This window comes from Piliocolobus tephrosceles, chromosome 20, assembly GCF_002776525.5.
Source record: "Piliocolobus tephrosceles isolate RC106 chromosome 20, ASM277652v3, whole genome shotgun sequence".
Lineage (NCBI taxonomy): Eukaryota > Metazoa > Chordata > Mammalia > Primates > Cercopithecidae > Piliocolobus > Piliocolobus tephrosceles.
Window position 1 is genome coordinate 11,246,253 of NC_045453.1, and position 22,498 is coordinate 11,268,750.

Below are 22,498 nucleotides of genomic sequence, written 5' to 3' on the forward strand. Positions count from 1 at the left end.
CCTGCCCCCACAAATCTCAAATTGTTAAAGAATTCACTAAGACTGTTACTTCTTAATGTATGAATTTTAGGCACCACCTGTATTAACTTCCTGAAATGATAAAGAGTGAGCTTTTTGACACTATTTCATCTGCCCTCTGACAGTCTTCCTGATATCATTGTAGCACTGCTTTTAGTTCCTCAGTCATCTTTTCCACTCCTGCTTCCGCCCTACCTTTGGCCCTGTGCCTTCTCAAGCCCATCCTTTGTCACCTCTGGGGACCCCCAGGTGGCTTAGACTTGCATAAAGCTCACACCTTTGAATCTTCTCTGATTCATTACAGGGTAAAAGTGGAACTGAAAGAATCCAAAGTTGGACTATTCAATGTAAGTTGTTGTTTTTATTGATGATATGATTAGAACGTTAATTAATTTGGAGTGTTTCCTAAGCAATTGCTATGGCACCTATAATAGGAAATACAAAAGGAGAAGAGTTGATTTTTTGCCCTGGAGAAGTGTAAAAGTCTCGAAAACACAAGACATAGGGCCAAGGAACAGTTATATCCTAATATAAAACAGTATATAATTAAGTCATCTACTGAACAGAATTCTTTTAACTGCAAGAGACAGAAAGCCAATTGAAATTGTCTTAAGCAAAGAGGAGAAATATATAGGATTATATAACTGAAAAGCAAAAAAAAAAAAAAACGAAAAAACAAAGATCAGAGGTTTTCAGGCATAGCTGGATTCAGGTGTTCAAATTAGTGCAACAAGAATCTCTCTCCATCTCTCTGTTCCGTTTTCATTTGTGTTAGCTTCACTCTCAGGCAGGCTCTTCCAACTGGTAGCAAGCCCCAGAGTTTCCTACCATTTCAGTTTCTTTAAAAATTCACAAATAACAAAAAAAACTCCCTGCTAACTCTCACTGGACTAATCTTAGGCACCCAGTCTTAAGCCAAGCACCGTGGCCAGAAGTTGGGCAAGGCCAATTAGCCCAGCATGGATCTCGTCGACACTCCAGGAGGTAGAATTTGCAGTCACCTACATCCAAATCATATGGACTAAGACTGGCGAGGAGGGTTGTTCCCTGGGGGGAAATAGACTCTGTTATCAAAACAAGAGGGATTGAGTACTGAGCAGGTAAAACTAAGAAGTGATTTCCACAAAGTAGAAAAAGTGGTGAAGTAGACGGGCCCATATAAAAGGAGGAAAGAGAATGTGAAAATCAGTGTGGGCTGAAGTGATGGAGAAGAGCTTTCTGGAAAGAGGGAAGGAGGAGCTGGGTAGACTTTAACGTGCAGTCGTTGGCTTCTCTTTTACCATTCCATGATGCTGGCCTCCACTGACCACCTCCACCTGTGCCCTGCCTCCCAGACTTCCCCGAAGCACTTATGAAGTGGAAACAAACACAGAAGCTGTGGGGAGAGACGCAGGGACCCTGAGGCTGACTCCTTTCAGAGAATAAAGGGTGGAGTGAATAATGGTACACTCATATTGTATCTGTGCATGTTTACTGCAAAGTAAAACATTCGAGTAAAAAGTTTCACAAAAATCTATCTTATTGGGTTTTCAGAGCATGAAATGTAAAAACAAGAACTATAGACTCAGATAAATTTAGATTCAAATCCTGATGCTGCTGCCCAGTTTGTAGTAAGTCCCTTTCATTCTGTAGGCCTCGGTTTCCTGATATGTGAAATAGGGACGTTAATATGAACGTTGAGGGACTGTTGTAAACATTGAATCAGACATACACGCAAAGCTCTGAGCTCTCTGCTTGGCATATAGTGAGGGTTAAAAGTTGTGTTTCATGATTTTGGTAGAGAAGCTTATTTTGTTTTTATTAAATTTTTAAAATTATACAGGTAGTTCAGGAAAAACATTCTCACTGTAAATAAAATTGAACACTAAAGATAAGGCTAAGGACAAGTCAAACATTAACGTTCTTCCTTTAGAGGAAAGACATTTGGGTGTGTAACTTTCCAAAATTTTTCTATTCACTTGCATAATAAATGCTCATCTCAAAAGAGTTTTATCTTATAAAATAGTAACATGATGTACTAATAGTTTGCTTTTTCCAAGCGTTTTGCTATGTTGGCACACACAGAACCACCGTGTGGCCATGTGGCGATATAAGTGTATCTGTTCTCCAGGCGGAGCTGTTGGAAGCGCTCCTCAACTACTACATCCTCAACAACCTCTACCCCAAATTCAACGGTAAGAATCACTGTGGATTTTTCCAAGTCAAAAGCGGACACTGCCGTCTGGAGGAAAGAGAGCTGGACTTGGAAAACAGGGCTCTCCTGGGGGCTGTATGACCGTGGGCAAGTCACTTCTCTCTGAGCTTAGCGACCTTCCTGTGACATGGGATCGTTGAAGTTGGCCTCATCTCCCTCCAGGGCTCTAATGAGGGTTGGGGGCTGGCACACCTCTTTGGAGCATGGGAAACCTCCTTATAAGCAGCATAGAGGGATACTTGGAAGTGCCCCACGTTCTGAAGAGGCAGGTCAAAGACTGAGGACCAAGTTAATATAGAAGGCACAAGGCGGCCGCCTCTGGACTTACATCTCCCAGTCAATTGCCCAACTGCCTAGTCAAAACAGAAAGCAAAAGACTTAAACCCTGTTTCCATGAAACTTTGCTTCTTTTGGCTGCAACAGAGAGCAGGACGAGGCAAAGGACAGGGAGTGGATGCTCTGTTCCTTATCTTATCGTGAATGTGTGCTTCCTCCAGACAGCACCATGCCTGACAGCTTAGGCTTCCAAGCCAGCCTCCCTCAGTTTAAATCCCCTTTCTGCCACTTCCTAACTGTGTGACATAGAACAAGTTACTTGACCACTCTGTGCCTCAGTGTCCTTATCTGTAAAATGGGAAGAATAATCACACCTACCTCATAGTCTTGGAAATCATTAAATGGGAATATACCGAATATAGAGTTTGCAGAGAACATTTTCGGTAAAAATCTGTCTCTAATTATTATATATTCACCAATCTCTCTCAATGTTGTGCTTCAACCTCCAGATAAGTTGGACGAAGGCTTCCCCCTTCCTCTGCTGAAGCGTGTTCAGCTCTACGACCTCGGACTCCAGATCCATAAGGTTAGTGGACTCAGGGGGCTCTGAGGATGTGTGAGGGAGGAGGTGGTTTGCATGCTAGCTTCAGAGGCCATGACTCATGGGTGACACCCAGCCCAGCCCTGCAGCTGGGAAAGTCTAGCCAGGGGCAGGATGGGTGCTCCTGAGCCTTACCATATGCCACAAAACCATCCATGAGTCCTTCAGAAGTGGCACCTCTGCTGGTGCAGGCGGCATTTCACACAGCCTTATGCCACCACCACCTCCCATCCCTACCATGAGGGGCCTGAGGGAAGTTCAAGACCAGCTCGTTTTGAAAACACTGCAGGCCGGCGCAGTGGCTCACGCCTGGAATCCCAGCACTTTGGGAGGCCAGGGCGGGCAGATTGCTAGGTCAGGCGTTTGAGACCAGCCTGGCCAACATGGTGAAACCCTGTCTCTACTAAAAATACAAAAATTAGCTGGGCATGGTAGCGGGTGCCTATAATCCCAGCTACTCAGGAGGCTGAGGCAGAATTGCTTGAATCCAGGAGGTGGAGGTTGCAGTGAGTCGAGATCATGCCACTGCACTCCAGCCTATGCAACAGTGCAATACTCCATCAAAAACAAAAAAAAAAAGAAAGAAAGAAAGAAAAAGAAAAGAAAAGAAAGAAAATACCGTAAGTCCTAGACATAGCATTAGGTCAGGTTCTGAAAGTCATTTGTAAGCTTTAAGCTTTTCTTCTAAATTTTTAGGTTGAAGAGCTTTATTATAAATATATGTTTGGCATGCCTCCCCATTTAAACAAGTACTACAATCATATGTGCTTTTTTTTTTTTTTTTTTTGAGACAGAGTCTGGCTGTCACCCAGGCTAGAGTGCAGTGGCGCGATCTTGGCTCACTGCAACCTCTGCCTCCCAGGTTCAGGAGATTCTTGTGCCTGAGCCTCTGGAGTAGCTGGAACTACAGTCTCCCGCCACGACTCCTAACTAAATTTTTTTTTTTTTTTAATTTTTGGTAGAGACAAGGTTTCACAATGCTGGCCAGGCTGGTCTCAAACTCCTGGCCTCAAGTGATAGGCTCACCTCGGCCTCCCAAAGTGCTGGGATTACAGGCATGAGCCACCATGTCCAGCCAACACTATATACATTTTAAAAAATTATTAATAAACCTATTGCTCCACTACAACCACAGTTTGAATTCTGGTGTACTTCTAGTGCTTTTTGTTTTAAGTTTTTTTTTAAGTTTGTTTGTTTGTTTTGCACAGTTGCATTACTAGTGCTCCTGCCTGTTTTCTTTCTTTCACTTTTTTTTTAAACTTAAAAAAAAAATTTTTTTAGGCCAGGAGCAGTGGTTCACGCCTGTAATCCCAGCACTTTGGGAGGCCAAGGCGGGCGGATCATGAGGTCAAAAGTTTGAGACCAGCCTGGCCAACATGCTGAAACCCCATCTCTACTAAAAATACAAAAATTAGCTGGGCATGGTGATGTGCGCCTGTAATCCCAGCTACTCAGGAGGCTGAGGCAGGAGAATCGCTTGAACCCAGGAGGCAGAGGCTGCAGTGAGCTGCGATCATGCCACTGCACTCCAGCCTGGGTGACAGAGCAAGATTCCGTCTCAAAAAAAAATTTAGAAATTAACTTAAGATTCTTTTTTAAGCTTAACTTAAAAACTATTTTAATATCAAGTGAAATAGTGAAAAACTATTTTCACTACTCAAACTGTGATTCTGACCAAGCATTTTGTGGTCTATCTGTGCTTGCAATTTTCAGGTTATCTTTTGAGGTGAGATGAACTGGGTTGGCAGACTCATTAGCAGGAGGGGGATGCTGCACTGTGCCTGGTACTTTGTTAACATCAGAAAATAATAGTCATTAAAGGGAATGAAGGGCAGGGGGAATGAATAGGAACCTAGAAACACTGACCAACTGTTCTATCTAAAAAACAAATGTCCAAAGCCCTTTTGGGCTCTGAGATACTCAACACTTAACTGCTCTTGAGCGTTTGTTAAGTAGTCAGACAGATCATTGTTCAAATCAAAGATTGAGTGACAGTTCATATCATCGGCCTCAGTTTTCTTCTCTGTAAAATGGGACGTAACCTAAATGTCATTGAGCTTTTGTGATGATTAGAGGGCAAGTATGATAGCTTCTAGCTCAATGTTTGACACGTGGAAAGTAATTAGATTTATTATATATTATAACATTCATTAGAATTTTGAGGTCAACTCTGTCCATGTGTCTAACCATCTAAAATAAAGGATGGATCCCTGTGGGAAAGAATTGAACTTGGTCTTTGGTTCCGAATTCCTGCCCCTCTGGGTGATGGAAACATAAGAAAAGCAGGAGAGTACACCCTAGCAGTTCACAATTTTTCGTTATTTGCCAAGGAGAGAAAATTTAAGTGACACAAAGGACACTTCGAGGCCTTTCAGGCAGCAGCAGCTCGGGGAACGACAGATCGATCTCTACCTTAGAGAAGGCAGCTGGGAAAAGCTGTGCTTTATGGAGAGCTTGGGAACTGAGGCACACTCGCGATTTATGCACTGACCTGGATTCTGGCAGAGCTTATGTTTCAGAAGACGTGGGCACCCTTTCAATCACAGATGCATCTTTTTGGAGTAGAGGATGCTCTTTACCATCCTGTCCTGTCCTGTTTTTCCTAGGACTTCCTGTTCTTGGGTGCCAACGTCCAATACATGAGAGTTTGAGGACAAGAAAGATGAAGCTTGGAGGCCACATCTGGATCTGTATGTTGCATTTCCAGCTGTGCAGCACGTCTCAGAGATTCTTGAAGAATGAAGACGTTTCTGCTCTCGGCTCCGGGGGTGAGGTCTGCCTGGCCTCTGCCTCCACGCATGCATGCTGTCTCTGAGTCTGGACTTTGCTTTTCCCTCCAGGAGGGACCACCCTCCCCAACTGGCCTGGGATGTCTTTACAAGCAGGCACTGTAATTTTTTTTTTTTTTTTTTTTTTTTTTTGCCATCTGATCCCCATGCCTAGCAGAGTGCTGGCACTTAGTAGGTCCTCAATAAATATTTATTAGATGATGAGATGATGGAATCACCCGGCAGGCCTCATCACTGCCTGCCCTCTTCTGATCTCAGGGGTCTTTGGATAGTCAACCCCATCTATGGTCTCCAAGGCCCCTTTCTCATCGCCGCTGCTGTGGGAGCCTCAATGAGAGAAGCGGGGATTCTGTACATCACTTAGCCCTGGACCTGGCATCAGTGCTCGTCTCTAAGGCCCTTGTCCTGTCTCAGGCAGGGGCTCACTTCAACATTGCTCCCTCCCTCATTTCTCTCCTGCTACAGCCAGGGGAGCCAATGATCTCCTAGAGCAAAAACTCAGCCTCCTGCTGCTTTTTCCCCATTGAAGCAGGTGTAAATTAGGAGGAAACAGATCTGTCTAAGTTTTTGGTCCAACCCCAATAAAAAGCTCATCCAACTGTTGTTTATGAGCCCCAAGCCTGGAGGGAGAGGCCATGATTTCTAATTACTGAACAATGAGCCTTTGATCAGACTAATAAAGAGTCGTTTCCAAGTTATGTAGTTGGGCTCCCAGGGACTGGGAGTCAGAAGACTCGTTTGATAATTTTTTTATTGTGTTAATGAGCAGATGGCTGGAGCTTCAGGCTAGCAGATAATTCACAGGGAATAGTCCCATTTACCCTGTGTGTGACAGAGATGTGTTCCAAGATGGGACAATGTGTTGTCACCCAGCTGGTGGCAGTGTAAGCTGTGGCTTCGTGTCCTCTCTCCTCTCTACTTTTGTTCATTTGTTTTCCACCATTGTCCATCCCTATGGCTGACTGGTGAAGGACACAGGCTTCAGCCAGTACTAGCCGTGTGGCCTTGGGAAGGTCACTTTCCCCCTGGGGTCCTTATCTATGAAATGATGATGATGATTATAGTAGTCACTTTCTGGGACTGCTTTAATGACTGTATTGGGTAATCCATGTGGAAGGATTTATTTAGCCACAATGGGGATTCCATATTTATTGGCTGGGTGTGCTTACTAAGCACTTCCTATTTGCCAGGCTTTGGGGTCCTCATGGGGAGAAATACATGCAGCACAGGCTCCATTCCTGTTCCTGCTCTTAAGAGTGATACTTAGGTATGCTGAAAAGAGCCAGTATTGATTCCAGCCTACCTGTTTTGGGTCCCTGGGCAAGATATCTCCAAGCCTCAGTGTCCTCTCCTGTCAAATGAGGCTGGAAAGAGCTCCCAGCAGGATTACTTTGGAACTTGATGGATTCACGTTAAGCTTCCGTGGGTGCCCAGGGAATAACCAGGTGGTTGTCAATGGATGACACAATTAGATCACCTGTCATACTTTGGTGTCCCCAGAAGCAGACCCTGAAACAAAGAGGTGAGTACAAGTATTAGGGTGGTGCAAAAGTAATTGTGGTTTTTGCTGTTACTTTTTTTTTTTTTTTTTTTTTTTTGAGACAGAGTCTCGCTCTGTCGCCTAGGCTGGAATGCAGTGGTGTGATCTTGGCTCACTGCAAGCTCTGTCATGTCTTGTCTTCTGATGGCACTGTTTAATCCAGGTTAGCGTGAAGCTGCCTTACATATTTTGAAGTTCAGCCTAAAGATTCCTCTGTACATCGTGAACTATAACCTAAATGGAGTTGTAAACAGACCATACCCTACTCTTGTGTCAAACACCGAGTTTTGGCCAATCAAAAGTGGCCAACTGTTTAAACCGTTCAAATAAGGTAAACGTAGAGCTGTAACCAATCTGGCTGTTTCTGTACCTCACTTCCGTTTTCTGTACATCACCTTCCTTTTTCTGTCCATAAATCTTCTACCACCATGTGCTGCGCTGGGTGGGCTCTCGTGAGCCTGCTCTGGTTCAAGAGGCTGCCAATTCGCGAATTGTTCTTGTTCCAGTAAACTCTTTTAATTTAGCTTAAGTTTTTCTTTTGGCTGGATGCGGTGGCTCACACCTGTAACCCCAGCACTTTGGAAGGCCAAGGCGGGCAGATCTCTTAAGGTCAGGAGTTGGAGACCAGCCTGGCCAACGTGGCAAATCCTGGTTTCTACTGAAAATACAAAAGTTAGTCGGGCGTGGTGGCGTGCATTTGTAATCCCAGCTATTCAGGAGGCTGAGGCAGGAGAATCATTTGAACCCAGGAGGCGGAGGTTGCAGTGAGACTGAGAAGAGATCGTGCCATTGCACTCCAGCCTGGGCGACAGAGCGAGACTCCATCTCAAAAAATAATAATAATAAATTTAAAATAAATAAATAAAGTTTTTATTTTAACAGCGCTAATTCTATTCACGAGGGCTTCACCTTCATGATCTAATTACTTCCCACAGGCCCTACCTCCAGATGTTATCCTATTGAGGATTTAGATATCAACATATGAATTTAAGCAGAACACATATATTCAGTCCATAACAGTAGGTGTGTCTGACATGCTGAGATGAGAATGGCACTCAATGGTCTTCCTCCCCAAAACCCATAGTAAAAAAATATCAGAAAAATCCAAATTCAATGGCATTCTACAAAAACTCTTGGCCAGTTCTCCTCAAAACTGTCGAGGTCATCAGAAACAAGGACAGTGTGAGAAACTGGCACAGCCCAGGGGAGCCTCAGGAGACTTGAGGACTAAATTCAGTGTGGCATCCTGGGTGGGACCCTGGAAAATGAAAAGAACATTAGGGAGAAAAATAATAAAATGTGGATAAAGTTGTGGAGTTAATAAGAATATGTCAATCGTTAGCTGTAAAAAATGTAATATTAATATAAGGTGCTAACAATGGAGGAACCGAGGACAGAATATATGGGAATTCTCTTTATGATCTTTACAAATCTAAAATTATTTTTAAAAATTTTTGTAAATAAATTGAAAATTATTTTTTGTTTATTTACTGAGACAAGGTCTTGCTCTGTCGCCCAGGCTGGAATGCAATAGTGTGATCACAGCTCACTGCAGCTTCCACCTCCCGGGCTCAAGCAATCCTCCCACCTCAGCCTCCTAAGTAGCTAGGACCACAGGTGCTTGCCACATGTCTAGCTAGTTTTTGCGTTCTTTGTAGAGACTGGGTTTCACCATGTTGCTCATGCTGGTCTCAAACTCCTAGGTTTAAGCAATCTACACGCTTTAGCTTCCCAAAGCGCTGGGAGCCACTGCACCTGGTCTGCTTTAGTTTTTTAAATCTAAAACTATTAAATCCTCTTCTGCAAATCTAAAACTATTCCAAAATGAAAAAGTTCATTTAAATCTTTTTTTAGGCTGGGCATGGTGGCTCACACCTGTAATCCCAGCACTTTGGGAGGCCAAGGTGGGTGGATCACCTGAGGTCAGGAGTTAGAGACCAGACTGGCTGACATGGTGAAACCTTGTCTCAACTTAAAAATTCAAAAATGCGGCTGGGTGCGGTGGCTCAAGCCTGTAATCCCAGCACTTTGGGAGGCCGAGATGGGCAGATCACGAGGTCAGGAGATTGAGACCATCCTGGCTAACATGGTGAAACCCCGTCTCTACTAAAAAATACAAAAAAAAAAAAAAAAAAAAAACTAGCCAGGTGAGGTGGCAGGCGCCTGTAGCCCCAGCTACTCGGGAGACTGAGGCAGGAGAATGGCGTAAACCCGGGAGGCAGAGCTTGCAGTGAGCTGAGATCTGGCAACTGCACTCCAGCCTGGGCAACAGAGCGAGACTCCGTCTCAAAAAAAAATTCAAAAATGTGCCAGGTATTGTGGTAGGCGCCTGTAATCCCAGCTATGTGGGAGGCTGAGGCAGGAGAATTGCTTGAACCTGGGAGGCGGAGGTTGAAGTGAGCCAGGGTCACACCACTGCACTCCAGCCTGGGCGACAGAGAGAGATTCCGTCTCAAAAAAAAAAAAAAAAGAAAAGAAAGGTTTCTTTTAAACTTAGAAAACATTTTTCATCCATTGGTAGAATGTAGATGATCAGAAGTCACCAATTATCTACAGAGGAAATCGTGGGCCAGAAAGAAAGGTCATCAGCTCAGTCCTCCCCAATAGATGGTGATAGCAGTTAATTTGTTGGTAGCTACTTTGAACTTGGAAGCCAACAGAATCTACATAATAGGGTTTCAAACGCTTTTCAGAACCGATCTTGTATCACAGATGCAGGAAGAGAGCTTAGGTTTTCCTCTTTAGTGTGTCTTCTTTAGGAATGAAATCCTCATTGACACATTAGTGGGTGACTGGTATTTAATGAGAGGCATCAGAACGCTGTTATTGAAGAATTTAAATTCTCCATCAGGGCCAGGAGCAGTGGCTCACACCTATAACTCCCAGCACTTTGGGAGGCCGAGGCAGAAGGATTGCTTGAGCCCAGGAATTCAAGACCAGTCTGAGCAATACAGCAAAACCCTGACTCTTCAAAAAAAAAAAAAAAGCCCCATCAGGAAACGCATGCCCAGCTCAGACTCCTCGCACAATAAAAACAACACCAGGACTGATCCCCACACTCCTCCAACTTTGCTCCCAAAGGCTGCTTCCTGTCTTCTAATCAGCTTCGCTCTGCTCCTGAACCCAGGGCTCTGTGAACTTCCCTCGGGCTCAAACCTGGGCCCTCATCTCTTTTTCTGCCCTCTGGCTATTTTTAAAAAGATGTTCTCACATTCATTCCTAGGGGATGTCCGCCTCCAAAACTTTGAAGACTATCCCCAACTGTCCTGTTTCCGGTCCAGCCTTCTCTTCTGAGATACCGGCCTGTCCCCTAACGGCAGGCTTGATGTCCCCTTCAGACTAACTGGACTCAGGGAGCTGCACCCAGCTGGTGTGCCAGGGGAAAGGTAGAGGCATCCTGGGGATTTCTCCTGGAGTCTGGCGCATAAATTCCCCCACAACACATCCAGCTGGGCCTGCGTCTCCCAGCCCGCAGAGGAACGCTTGTAGTAAAACACAGCAGAACAGACGGCTGCTTTATGGGCCAGAAGAAAACGATTTCCCACCTGAGGCCACTAAAGAATCTAGGGCTCAATTCTCTACTTTCCCTTAGAGAAGGCTTTCCTCCCATCTCAAGTGATCTCATGGGGCCATTAGTACAGACAGAGCAGAGAAATCCCAGGGCCAGGTGGGCTGTTTTTAAAAGAGTGTTCTCACCATCTCACCTTGGAATGGAGGGTTCGGCCCACAGCTACCACCTGCATCCTCCAGATCCCATCAAGCCCAGATTTCAGTCCCACCCTTCCACCCCACAGCTAGCTTTCTAGGACCTGCAGTTCAATCAAAAGTAGCTCTCACCCTGGAGGTGGAGGTTGCAGTGCACTGAGATCGCACCACTGCATTCCAGCCTGAGTGACAGAGCAAGACTCCATCTCAAAAAAAAAAAAAAAAAAAGTAATTATCTAAGAACTGCCCCTGCACACTGCCATGTTAAGAGTCAATATCAAATGGCTGAAATGAAAAACACAGATAAAATCAAAGTGTTGGCAAGAACATGGAATAAATGGAAAGTGTGTGCCCTGTTGGTGGGAGTGCTTCTTCATCAGTTTGGGCTGCTATAACAAATTACCATAGACTGGGTGCCTTAAACAACTAACATTTATTTCTGATAGTTCTAGAGGCTGGGAAGTTCAAAATCAAGGTGCTGGCAGATCTGGTGTGTGGTAAAGGCCATCTTCCTGATTTTCTGGTGACCATCTTCTCGTGGTACCTTTACATGTCAGAGAGCAGAGAGAAAGGAAGCAAGTTCTCTTGTGTCTCTTCTTATAAGGACACTAATCCCATCATGAGGGCCCCATCCTCATGACCTCATTACCTTCCAAAGGACACATCTCCAAATACCATCACATAGAGGGTGAGGGTTTCCACATGTGAATTTTGGCTATAGTCTCAGATACTCAGGAGGCTAAGGCAAGAGGATCATTTGAGCCCAAGTGTTCAAGTCCAACCTCGGCAACATAGTAGACCTTGTCTCTAAAAAAAAAAAAAAAAAAAAAAGCACTGCATAATATTCCATTGGATGACTATTTCCCATTGATAGACATCCAGTTCTTCACCACTACAAACATATGAATTGAAACATAAACACTTAGTCCACAGCATGTTTATAATTTGCATATTAGTGTGCAAAGTGGTACAACCATTTGGAGGACTGTTTGGCAAGATGTATCTGCTAAAGTTGAACACGCGTGATGAGCCCCATGATCCAGGAACTCCACTTTTCAGTATATACTCAACAGAAATGCCTACATCTATTTAACAAAAGATGTATACAGGTATGTTCATAAAGCAGTTTTCATAATAGCCCCAAGCGGAAATAACCCAAACATTCAGCAACAGTAGATAGATAAGTGGTGGCACATTCACACAATGGAATACTAAACAGCAATGAGCATGAATGAACTACAACCACATGCCACCACATGGGTGAATCCTGCAAACAGGATGCTAAGTGAAAGATGCCTGGCATAATTTCATCAACACAAAATTCAAAAGAAGGCAAATCTAATTTATGGAAGCAAAAGTTTGACAAGTGGTCAGACTTCAAGGTGGGGAGGGGGATAGTAACTAGAAAAGGATGTGAGGAAGCTCCTGGGGTTTTGGTGATGTTCTGCTTCTTGATCCATGTGCTGGCTACATTGGTGAGCTCACTTTGAGAACATCTGTCTCTCCATATACTTGTCTGTGTATATGTTATACTTCAGAATAAAAGTAGCTATCTGAAGAGTGTGTCTGTATTTATGAAACTCCTTATAGTGTCTTTGACTACTTAGGCTCACAATAAACAAAGCACCATTTTTCAGATTTCTTTCATCCAAATATATCAAGATTTACATTGTGTACAGCTGCTTATTATGGCATTGCTTGTGATGGCAAAATAATAACAAAGCAAAAATGGAAGAAACCTCTATGGTCCTTAATAGGATACTGGTAGTTATATCATGGTATACAGCCATGCAAAGGAATACTATGCAGCCATTAAAAAGAATGAATGAATGAGGCCCATCTATGTGTGCAGACATAGAAGAATGTGAAGACTTATTAGGTGGAAATAGTAGGCTTCAGAACAGTAGGTACAGTATTATGTTCTTTACTTTAAAAAGATATAGATACATGCATGCATGCTTATATGTGTACAGGAAATTACTAAGAGGTTACCTAAGATACTGAAACAGAAGTTACCTCTGGAGAATGGAAAAGAAGCATTGGTAAGGCTGGGAAATTTTTATTTTCTTTCTTGTACCATCGTACATTATTTGGATATTTTTAAGCAAGCAAATACTACTCCTTAAAAGTAAATTCTCTGGCCAAATTCAGTGGCTCACACTCAGCATTTTGGGAGGCCAAGATGGGAGGATTGCTTGAGGCCAGGAGTTTGAGACCATCCTGGGTGGCACAGAGGGACTCTGTCTCTACAGAAAAAAATAATGATAAAATTAAATAAAATTTAAAAATGAATTTTTAAATGTATTCATTTCCTATTGTTGCTGTAACAAATTAGCCACAAACTGAGTAAATTTAAACAACATGAACTTATTATCTTTCAGTTTTGGAGGTCAAGAGGGCTGCATTCCTTCAGGAAGCTCTGGGGGAGAATCTGTTCCCTTCTTTGTTCAGCTGCTAGAGGCTGCTTACATTCGTTGGCCTGCAGCCACTTCCCTCAACTTCAAAACCAGCAGCAGAGCATCTTCTCTCCTCTCTGACCTCTACTTCTGGCCTTATATCTTCTTTAACTCTGATTCTTCTGCTTTTCTCTCATAAGGACCCTTGTGATTGCACTGAGCCCACCCAAATAATGCACAATAATCTCCCCATCTCAAAATCCTTAACTTAATCACACCTGCAAAGTCTGCTCACCATGCGAGATAACATACTCATAGGTTCGGGGAATTAGGATGTTGACATCTTTGGTGAGCCCATTGTTCAACCTACCACAAATGTATATCAAAGCAATTTAGGCACACATTTAAAAAAATCAAATGTGCAAAAGGGCTTGTCATAAGAAGCAGTGGTCTCGGAGGTACCACTTTTAATTCCTTAAATGTTTCTGGTTTTAGTTCCTTTGATGGATAGCTCAAGATCTCCAATAATGTTCCTACATTATTTTTTAAATTTACCAATTTTCTAAAACTTTGCTGAGTACATGAGGACTTAGCTTGTCACCCCATTTTCCTTTCCTCTCTCAAAATACTATGTAACATAATATTTTTTGTTTCTCTATTGGTATGTTTGTAATTTTAGATAATACATTCACACATATTTTGTGCTCTATCAACTGTACCTATGTGACTTCCCTTTACTCACTGTGTGACCTTGGTGGGTCTCTCTGAGCCCAAGTTTCCACATCTAAAAAAGTCATAAATGTGCAGTAGTCTTACTAGCTGGCTGTCCACCGAACCATTTCTCTTTCCACCTGGACACATAGTTGAACTACATTTCCCAGCACCTCTTGCAATTAATTGTGGCCCATGTGACTGAGTTCTGACAAATCCGTAAACACCACCTGTATGATCCCCCGCTATCTCTCTGTCTCTCTCTGTCTCTCTGTCTCTCTCTCTCTCTCTCTGTCTGTCTCTGTCTCTCTCTCTCCCCATCAGCCAGCTGCACGTTGATATGTTGACACCCAAGGTGACTTGCGATAAATGTGTTGAAGATGGCAGAGCCTCCAGCAGCAGTCTAGGTCCCTGAATGATTGTATGGAGCAGAGCTTCTCCCATCCCCAACTCTGGCATTTGGGCTTTACAAAAGCAGCAATAAACCTGTCACAGTCACTGAGATTTGGGGATTTAAACATTAAAGAGGAGCTAGTGTTAGTTTTAATTGGTACAGAAAGTATAGCAACCCACGAGACTGTTGAATTACTTAAATGTATGTAAGTATATTAAGGTTTGTAAGTTACTTAATCTACAGTAAATGCTCAACAAATGGAAACTATTATTATTAGTAGCACACTCCTTGGATATCAGGGTTTTCCCCTGCTTCCCCTCCCAGAGCCTTTCTAGTTTGCCCTGTTCAGTTAACTCTTCCTTTCCCTAAGCAAGAAAATATGTGCCTATCGAACACCATAAATAACCAAATAATCTCTCCTTGTTCAGAACTCAGCTCCACAGTTAAACCGGCAACTGATCATGTGGTATTTTCGACTGCTATTTAAATATTTTGCTATCTAATTTCTCCTGGTTTTATGTCTAACATCCCTAAGTAGATTATAATTGCCTTGAGGGCAGGAAACAGGTATTACATGTCTTTGTATCACCCACGGCTCAGTGCAGTACTGAGTTGGACACTTAATATGTATCTGGTGATTTGATTTGAAGTCTTTTGTCACTTAACCTAGTGCTCCAATCTTTTCCCAAGTTATGGGCTGCCCTAGGCTTTTATCATATAGCTATTTCAATTTATAGCCGGCTGTTAATTATCTCCAGATCCTTGCCGCTGCGCTCCTGTGCATGCTCAGCTGTCCCCACCTTTCACTTTAATTTCTCCTGTTCAGATCCCAGAGCCGCCCGCAAAGGATATCTTACCCTGTTCTCACTGATGATGGTTCTAAGCTGTCCACTGGGGCTTTGAAAGGTACTTGGGAGGTAAAGGAGCCACGAAATGTTAATCCAGGAGGGTGGAAACCCAGGGCAGCAGGAAGTAAGAGAGGACCTTGAGGGCCTCCATTTTGCAGGGTGCTCAAGGGCCAAAGGGAAGGGAGGCCCTGGCAGGTTGAGGTGACCTTTACTGTAGTTAACACTTCGGTGAGTTTCCTTAACAACTTCCCATTTCCGAAGAGCCTGGACATGGTTGAGGTCTTGCAGAGAGCAAGTAGAGAGTGGGGTGGTTTCAGCTGAAATAGTCCCTGTCAATCTAACAGTCCAATATTTGTAATTACTTCTCGCTTTGGATTCAGTTGTGGTACCCCCAAGAAAGATATGGTGGCCAGGCGGGGTGGCTCATACCTGTAATCCCCGCACTTTGGGAGGCCAAGGCAAGTGGATTACTTGAGGTCAGGAGTTTGAGACCAACCTAGTCAACATGGTGAAACCCTGTCTCTTCTAAACATATAAAAATTAGCCAGGCGTGGTGGTGGGCACCTGTAGTCCCAGCTACTCAGGAGGCTGAGGCAAGAGAATCGCTTAAACCTGGGAGGCGGAGGTTACAGTGAGCCGAGATGGCACCACTACACTCCAGCTTGGGCGACAGAGCAAGACTCCATCTCGATAAATAAATAAATAAATAAATAAATAAATAAATAAATAAATAAATAACAAAAAAGATATGCTGAAGCTTTAACTTCCAGGACCTCAAAATGTGATCTTATTTGGAATAGGCTCTTGATAGAGGTAATCAAATTAAAATGAAATCATTAGGCTGGGCTCTAATCCAATATGACTTGTGTCCTTATAAAAAGGGAAAATTTGGACACAGACGCAGCTACACACAGAGGGGAGGTGATGTGAAGACAGCCATGTGATACTGGAGGCTGAGATTGGACTGATGCAGCTGCCATTCCAGGGATGCGTGAGGCTGCTGGAAGCTAGGAAGATGCAAGGAAGGATTCCACCCAGAGCCTCAAAGGGAGCATGGCCTGTGGGTACCTTGATTTCTGACTTCTAGCCTTCAGGACTGGGAGACAATCCATTTTTGTTGTTTTAAGTAACCCAGTTTGTGGGGATGGTTAAGAAAGGGTCTCACTCTGTCATCTAACAGACTGGAGCACAGAGGTGCAATCATGGCTCACTGCAGCCTCAACCTCCTGGATTGAAGTAATCCCCCAATCTCAGCCTCCTGAGTAGCTGGGACTACAGGCATGTGCCACCACACCCAGCTAAGTTTTTAGTGTTTTGTAAAGATAGCATCTTCCTATGTTGCCCAGGCTAGTTTCGAACTCCTGAGCTCAAGCTACCCTCCTACCTCGACCTCCCAAAGTGCTGGGATTACAGGCATGAGCTACTGTGCCTGGTCTAGTTTGTGGTATTTTTTATGGCAGCCCAAGAAAACAAATACACTTACTTTCCCTTATCCATGCTTCCTTTCCCATATCCATAAAGGGGCACCTAATGTCAACCTCTCAAGAGTGGGAGGATTTTAGCTGAAATAAAGATTTAAGTTAGCCATGCAAAAGTCAGCTTCTCACTGAGTTTCCAAAATAACTGCAGCTGTTCCAAGTATCCTTTTGAGAGGAAAATCTTTAGAAGTGTTCTCTGGGAGATGGGCTCCCAGGTTGCCAAGCCCTTTTCTGGAGGGAATGGTCCAGACTCAGCTCCCTTGGGACTTTCCCTGCGGCCTGTATGAGTCTCAGATGTGCTGAAACTGAAGATCAGATGGTAGTGGCTGCTGATGTTTGGTGCCCAATGGTCTGGATAAATTCTTTTTGTTTCCATTAGAACATTCGGTTTCCCCAATCTATGTGCTCTTGGGAGGTGGGGAGAGAAAATACACTCATTCCATAAATATTTATTGAGCCAGCACTGTATGCCAAGTGCTATCATTGTGCTTGGGATTTACCAGTAAACAAAACAGACCCAAAAAATTCCCACCTTTATAAACCTTACATCCTAGTGTGGGAAGAGACAGGCAATAAATGAGAACAAACGTTAATTAGATAGTAGGTTAAGAGATGATAATGGTTATGGGAGAAAATAGAACAGAGTTATAATCCAATCTTTATCCATTTTGTTGCTCAAATACTCCCAGCTTTAGCTGTTAGAAATGACTTCAGGATGGCCCTTACATCCTTTGACTATGTCCCTGTATTAGCCTGCTTTCATACTGCTATAAAGAACTGCCCAAGACTGAGTAATTTATAAAGGAAAGAGGTTTAATTGACTCACAGTTTGGCATGACTTGGGAAGCCTCAGGAAACTTACAATTATGGCAGAAGGTAAAGAGGCAGCAAGGCACCTCTTCACAAGGCGGCAGGAAGGAGAAGTGCTGAGCGAAGGGGGAAGAGCCCCTTATAAAACCATCAGATCTTGTGAGAACTCACTCACTATCATAATAACAGCATGGGGGAAACTGCGCCCATGATTCAATTACCTCCACCTGGTCTTTTCCGTGACACATGGGGATTACAGGGACTACAATTCAAGATGAGATTTGAATGGGAACACAAAGCCTAACCATATCAGGCCCCATCATTTTCTGAGCACTTCTGCACTCTAGCACCATAGTACGTGTGCCAGGTTCATCTTTTACTTCCCCTGCTCAAGACTTGCAATCTCCAAGGAGCTCTAGTTCCTTTTATTGAAAAATGGTATTTGGAAACCAAGATCTGGGTGCTAGATGTCTAGATGTGCTCACTGCTACCGGGATGCCATTGCCTCTAGGCCTTCTGAGAGGACAGAACTAGAACCTTTACATAGGACGATTACTAACAAGCATATATATACAGTCATATTTATTTCTATATTTATGCATCTGTATAAATGTTCAAAACCATGGGTTCATACTGATATTTCTGATTCTCATTCAGCACCACACAGGATTCATTCTAGCTCTTTCCTTATTTCTGACTTTTTTTCCAACAGTGAGAACCCTGGCTCTAATTATCCACAATCTGCTTTCCTTTTTGTTCAATCCAAACAGACACATATTGACTAAACAGCGCACAATATTTGCAGGCAAGTCTTTTTATTTTTAGCCTTACAATATACAGTCAAAATGCTGTCTTCCAAAGTTGCTTAGTTGTTTTATTCCCCACACACTTCAGTGGGATTATCTCATTCATTTGTAACATAGGTTCATTTGCTATAGCTTATATGCCATTTGGGGTCTCTCCCACATATCCTGGTTGGTTTTGATGATTTATTTGTTTACTGGGCATGTGAAACATTACTATGGTTCTGACAGTCAAGGCTATACAAAAAGGTGTGCTTACCAGCATTTGGTATTACACATTTTTTTTTATATTTAGCTATCCTAATAGGAGAGTAATGGTATCTCATTGTGGCTTTAATCTACATTATCCTAAGAGCTAATGATGTTGAACATCTTTGGTGAATTATCTAATCAGGTCTTTTACAGATTTTCTCGTTGGATTATTTATTATCTTAATGTTGAGTCTAGAGAGGTTATGTGTGTGTGTGTATATGTATGTACATATATATATATTCATTCTAGATACAAGTCTTTTGTCAGATACATGAATTGGCAAATGTTTTCTCCCGGTCTGTGACCTGCCATTTCATTCTCTTAGCAAGGTTGCTCATGGATTACAAGTTTTTAATTTTGATGAAGTCCAACTTATTATTTTTCTTTCATGGCTTGTGCTTTTGATGTAATATCTAAGAAATCTTTACCAAGACCTAGGTTTTCTTTTGTGTTTTCTTCTAAAAGTTTTATAGTTTTGCATTTTATATTTAGATCCATAATTCCTTTGGAGTTAATTTTTGCATACAGGGTTTGGTTTGGGTGAAGGTTTACTTTTTGGCCTATGGATGTCCAATTGTACCACCAATATTTTTGGGGAGCACTATTCTTTCTCCATGGAGTCGCTTTTGAACCTTTTTCAAGAATCAGTTGCCCATACTTGCATGGATCTATTTCCAGACTCTCTACTCTTTTCCCTGGATTTGTGAGTCTGTTCCTCCAATACCACTGTCTTCATTGCTGTTGTTATCATACAGTAAGTCTTAAAATCAAGTAGTGTGATTTCTCCAACTTTATTCTTCATTTCCAAAATTCTTTTAACATTCCTAGCTTTCTTCTCTTTAAGAGTACACTTTGGAATCAACTCATCTATATTTACAAAAACTTCTGCTGGAACTTTGATAGGAATTATATTAAACATATAAATAAATTTGGAGAGGACTGTCATCTTTGCTGCGTTGAGTCATCCAATCTGTGAATGCAGGTTGTCTCTCCTTTGATCTGGATCTTTGATTTCATAGCACTTCATAGTTTTCAGCACACAGATGCTGTACATGTTTTATTAAATTTATACCTAAGTACTCATCTTTTGGAGCTATTATAAATGGCACTGCATTATTAATTTCAGTTTGCAATTGTTCATTGCTAATTTACAGAAATATGACTGATTTTTGCATGTCAACCTCTCACTGTCTTACTATAATTTGTTATTCTCTTACTATACTACTGGATTCCATTTATTAATCTTTTATAGAAAAGTTTTGTTTCAATATTCATAGATGAAATTAGCCTGTGAATTTCTTTCTGCTATCTTGTCAGGTTTGGATATTTGTAGCTTCATAAAAATAACTAGGCAGTTTATCTTATTTCTCTCTATGCTCTGGAATTTTGATGAGCTTTGGAATTACCTTATTGAAAGAAACTATGAAGTCCTCTTGGATGACTTCCTCAACTAATTCCATAGTTATCGATCTGTTCAGGTTTTCTATTTCTTCTTGAGTCAGTTTTGGTAATTTGTATGTTTTAAGCTTACTATGGTTTTAAATCAAGTTACTTTTCAAGGGGACTAACATGAATTGTGTTAAATATGTTTTTATAATTGTTTTCTCCCCTTTATCTTTATGCTGTATAATATCATGCAACAGTCAAAAAGAAAAAGTGAATCTATATGTGCTGACACAGAAAGATCCACAAGACATAATTTTTAAAAGCACGTGTCAGAAAAACAGAGAATCAATTTTTCAACAGAAAATCTTATTTTGAAATTAGAACTCTGATTTCTATATACAAAATTGATATAAAGGGGTCTGAAAAGATACCCACGAATATTTAATAGCAGTATCATCTTTAGACTGAAGCCAGAAGGATCCCTGCCTTGGGCTTTGATTTTGGAGGAACCTGCTCCAGTTCCCTCCAGATGCACCATATCCCACAGGGGATATGCCAGAGGGACATGCCTGTCTGCAGCCACCACCCTCCTCCCAGACCAGGCTTCATGTGCCTGGAACCCTAGAATTCCTTCCCAGGGCCTGTGAGGGGCTCACCTCAGGTATGTCCTCTTGGGAATGGAACACACCACTGTCATGACCACTACTAGGCCCAACTGGTAACTAATGGGTGGCTGTTTGAGGAGGGTGTGGAGGAATTTGAATGTGCAGATTGGAGTCTCCATACACCGGTGCCTAAGGAGGCCATCGTGGTGTAGACAGAGCTGGGCGTGAGAAGGAAAGGGAGGCCTTCCTGCCACATCCTGGCAAGGAACCGGGGAAGAGTCCAGACAGTTTAAATCCAAATCTGGCTTTCCAGCTCATTATGAAGGTATATTTGTCCAGATAGGAAGATAGAATATTTTTATTCAACTGTTCCTTAGCTGGGTTTACAGAAACTATCTAGACATATGTAGGAATTACATTAAACCTACCCAGCCTCAGCTTGATTGCCCCACCAATGTCACAAGCACGTCTTGTTAATCATGTTACTTCTGGGGAGAGGTTGGGACTTGAGGGGAAACAGGAGAAAAGGGGTGTTATGGGTTGAATTATGTACCGCCAAATTCATATCTCAAATCCCTAAATCCCAGTACCTCTGAATGTGATTGTATTTGGAGTTATGGCCTTTAAAGGGGTGATTAAGTTAAAATGAGGCCACTAGGGTGGGTCTTAATGCAATCTCAGTTCACTGCAACCTCTGCCTCTGGGATTCAAGTGATTCTTGTGCCTCAGCCTCCTGAGCAGCTGGTATTACAAGCACGCACCACCACACCTAGCTATTTTTTGTATTTTCAGTAGAGACTAGGTTTCCCTACATTGATCAGGCTGGTCTCGAACTCCTGACCTCAAACAATCCACCTGCCTCAGCCTCCCAACATGCTGGGATTACTGGCATGAGCCACCGTCCCTGGACATGATGTCCTTATAAGAACAGGAAATCTGGGCACACACAGAGATGTCAGGGGACTTGTGTACAAAGGTACAATCCTGTGAAGAGGCAGCAAGACAGGGGCCATCCACAAGCCAAGGAGAGGCCCCAGAAAAAAACCCAATCTCTATCACAGACTTCACGTCTCTAGAACTCTAAGAATATAAATTTCTCTTGTTTAAGCCACTTCTCTTGTTAAGTATTTTGTTAAGACAGTCCTAGCAAACTAATACAGAGGACTTTAGCTTTTTGCTCTATTATTTCTTGCTTGACTTTTGTTTCTTATGCACATATATCCATGCATTATTAATGTAATTAAGAAATAGCATTTGTGGGAGTAGGTATGAAAACAAAGAAATACATGTTACGATGTTCTCTTCTCATGCTTATTTTTCTATTCTCATTTCTAATCGTGCCTTCTCCGCCTCTGTGTGTGTGTGTGTGTGTGTGTGTGTGAGTGTGTGTGTGTGTGTGTGTGCTTCCCCCTTGATTAGGCTAGATAGTGGCCTAATCTGTTCCACTACGTGGTTTTTTTCCACTATGGGTCAGCCCTTCAATTGATCAATTCTACTTTTATTTTGTTTTCCGATTCATTAATTTCTGCATGCCTTCATTCTGTTCTTCTTTTCTTAGATTTATTTTATTGCTCATTTTGTATCTTTCTCGGTTGAATGCTTGATTCATTTATCTTTTTCTTTTTCTTTTCAGAAATACATGTTTAACTGTTAAATTTTTCCCAGGACTTTTTCCTCCCCCTTCAGCCCCTG

General features: G+C 42.5%; 1 protein-coding gene across 1 annotated transcript in view; it reads left to right on the forward strand.

The window, feature by feature from the left end:
- The window catches only part of LBP (lipopolysaccharide binding protein), a 31,042-nt gene extending 24,960 nt beyond the window's left edge, over window positions 1-6,082 (forward strand). Inside the window, exons 12-15 of the mRNA XM_023227981.3 lie at window positions 323-365; window positions 2,129-2,192; window positions 2,998-3,074; window positions 5,696-6,082. Coding sequence (XP_023083749.1) covers window positions 323-365; window positions 2,129-2,192; window positions 2,998-3,074; window positions 5,696-5,740 — 229 coding nt within the window. The 3' untranslated portion in view covers window positions 5,741-6,082. The remainder of the gene's footprint in view (window positions 1-322; window positions 366-2,128; window positions 2,193-2,997; window positions 3,075-5,695) is intronic.
- Window positions 6,083-22,498: the final 16,416 nt, after the last annotated feature.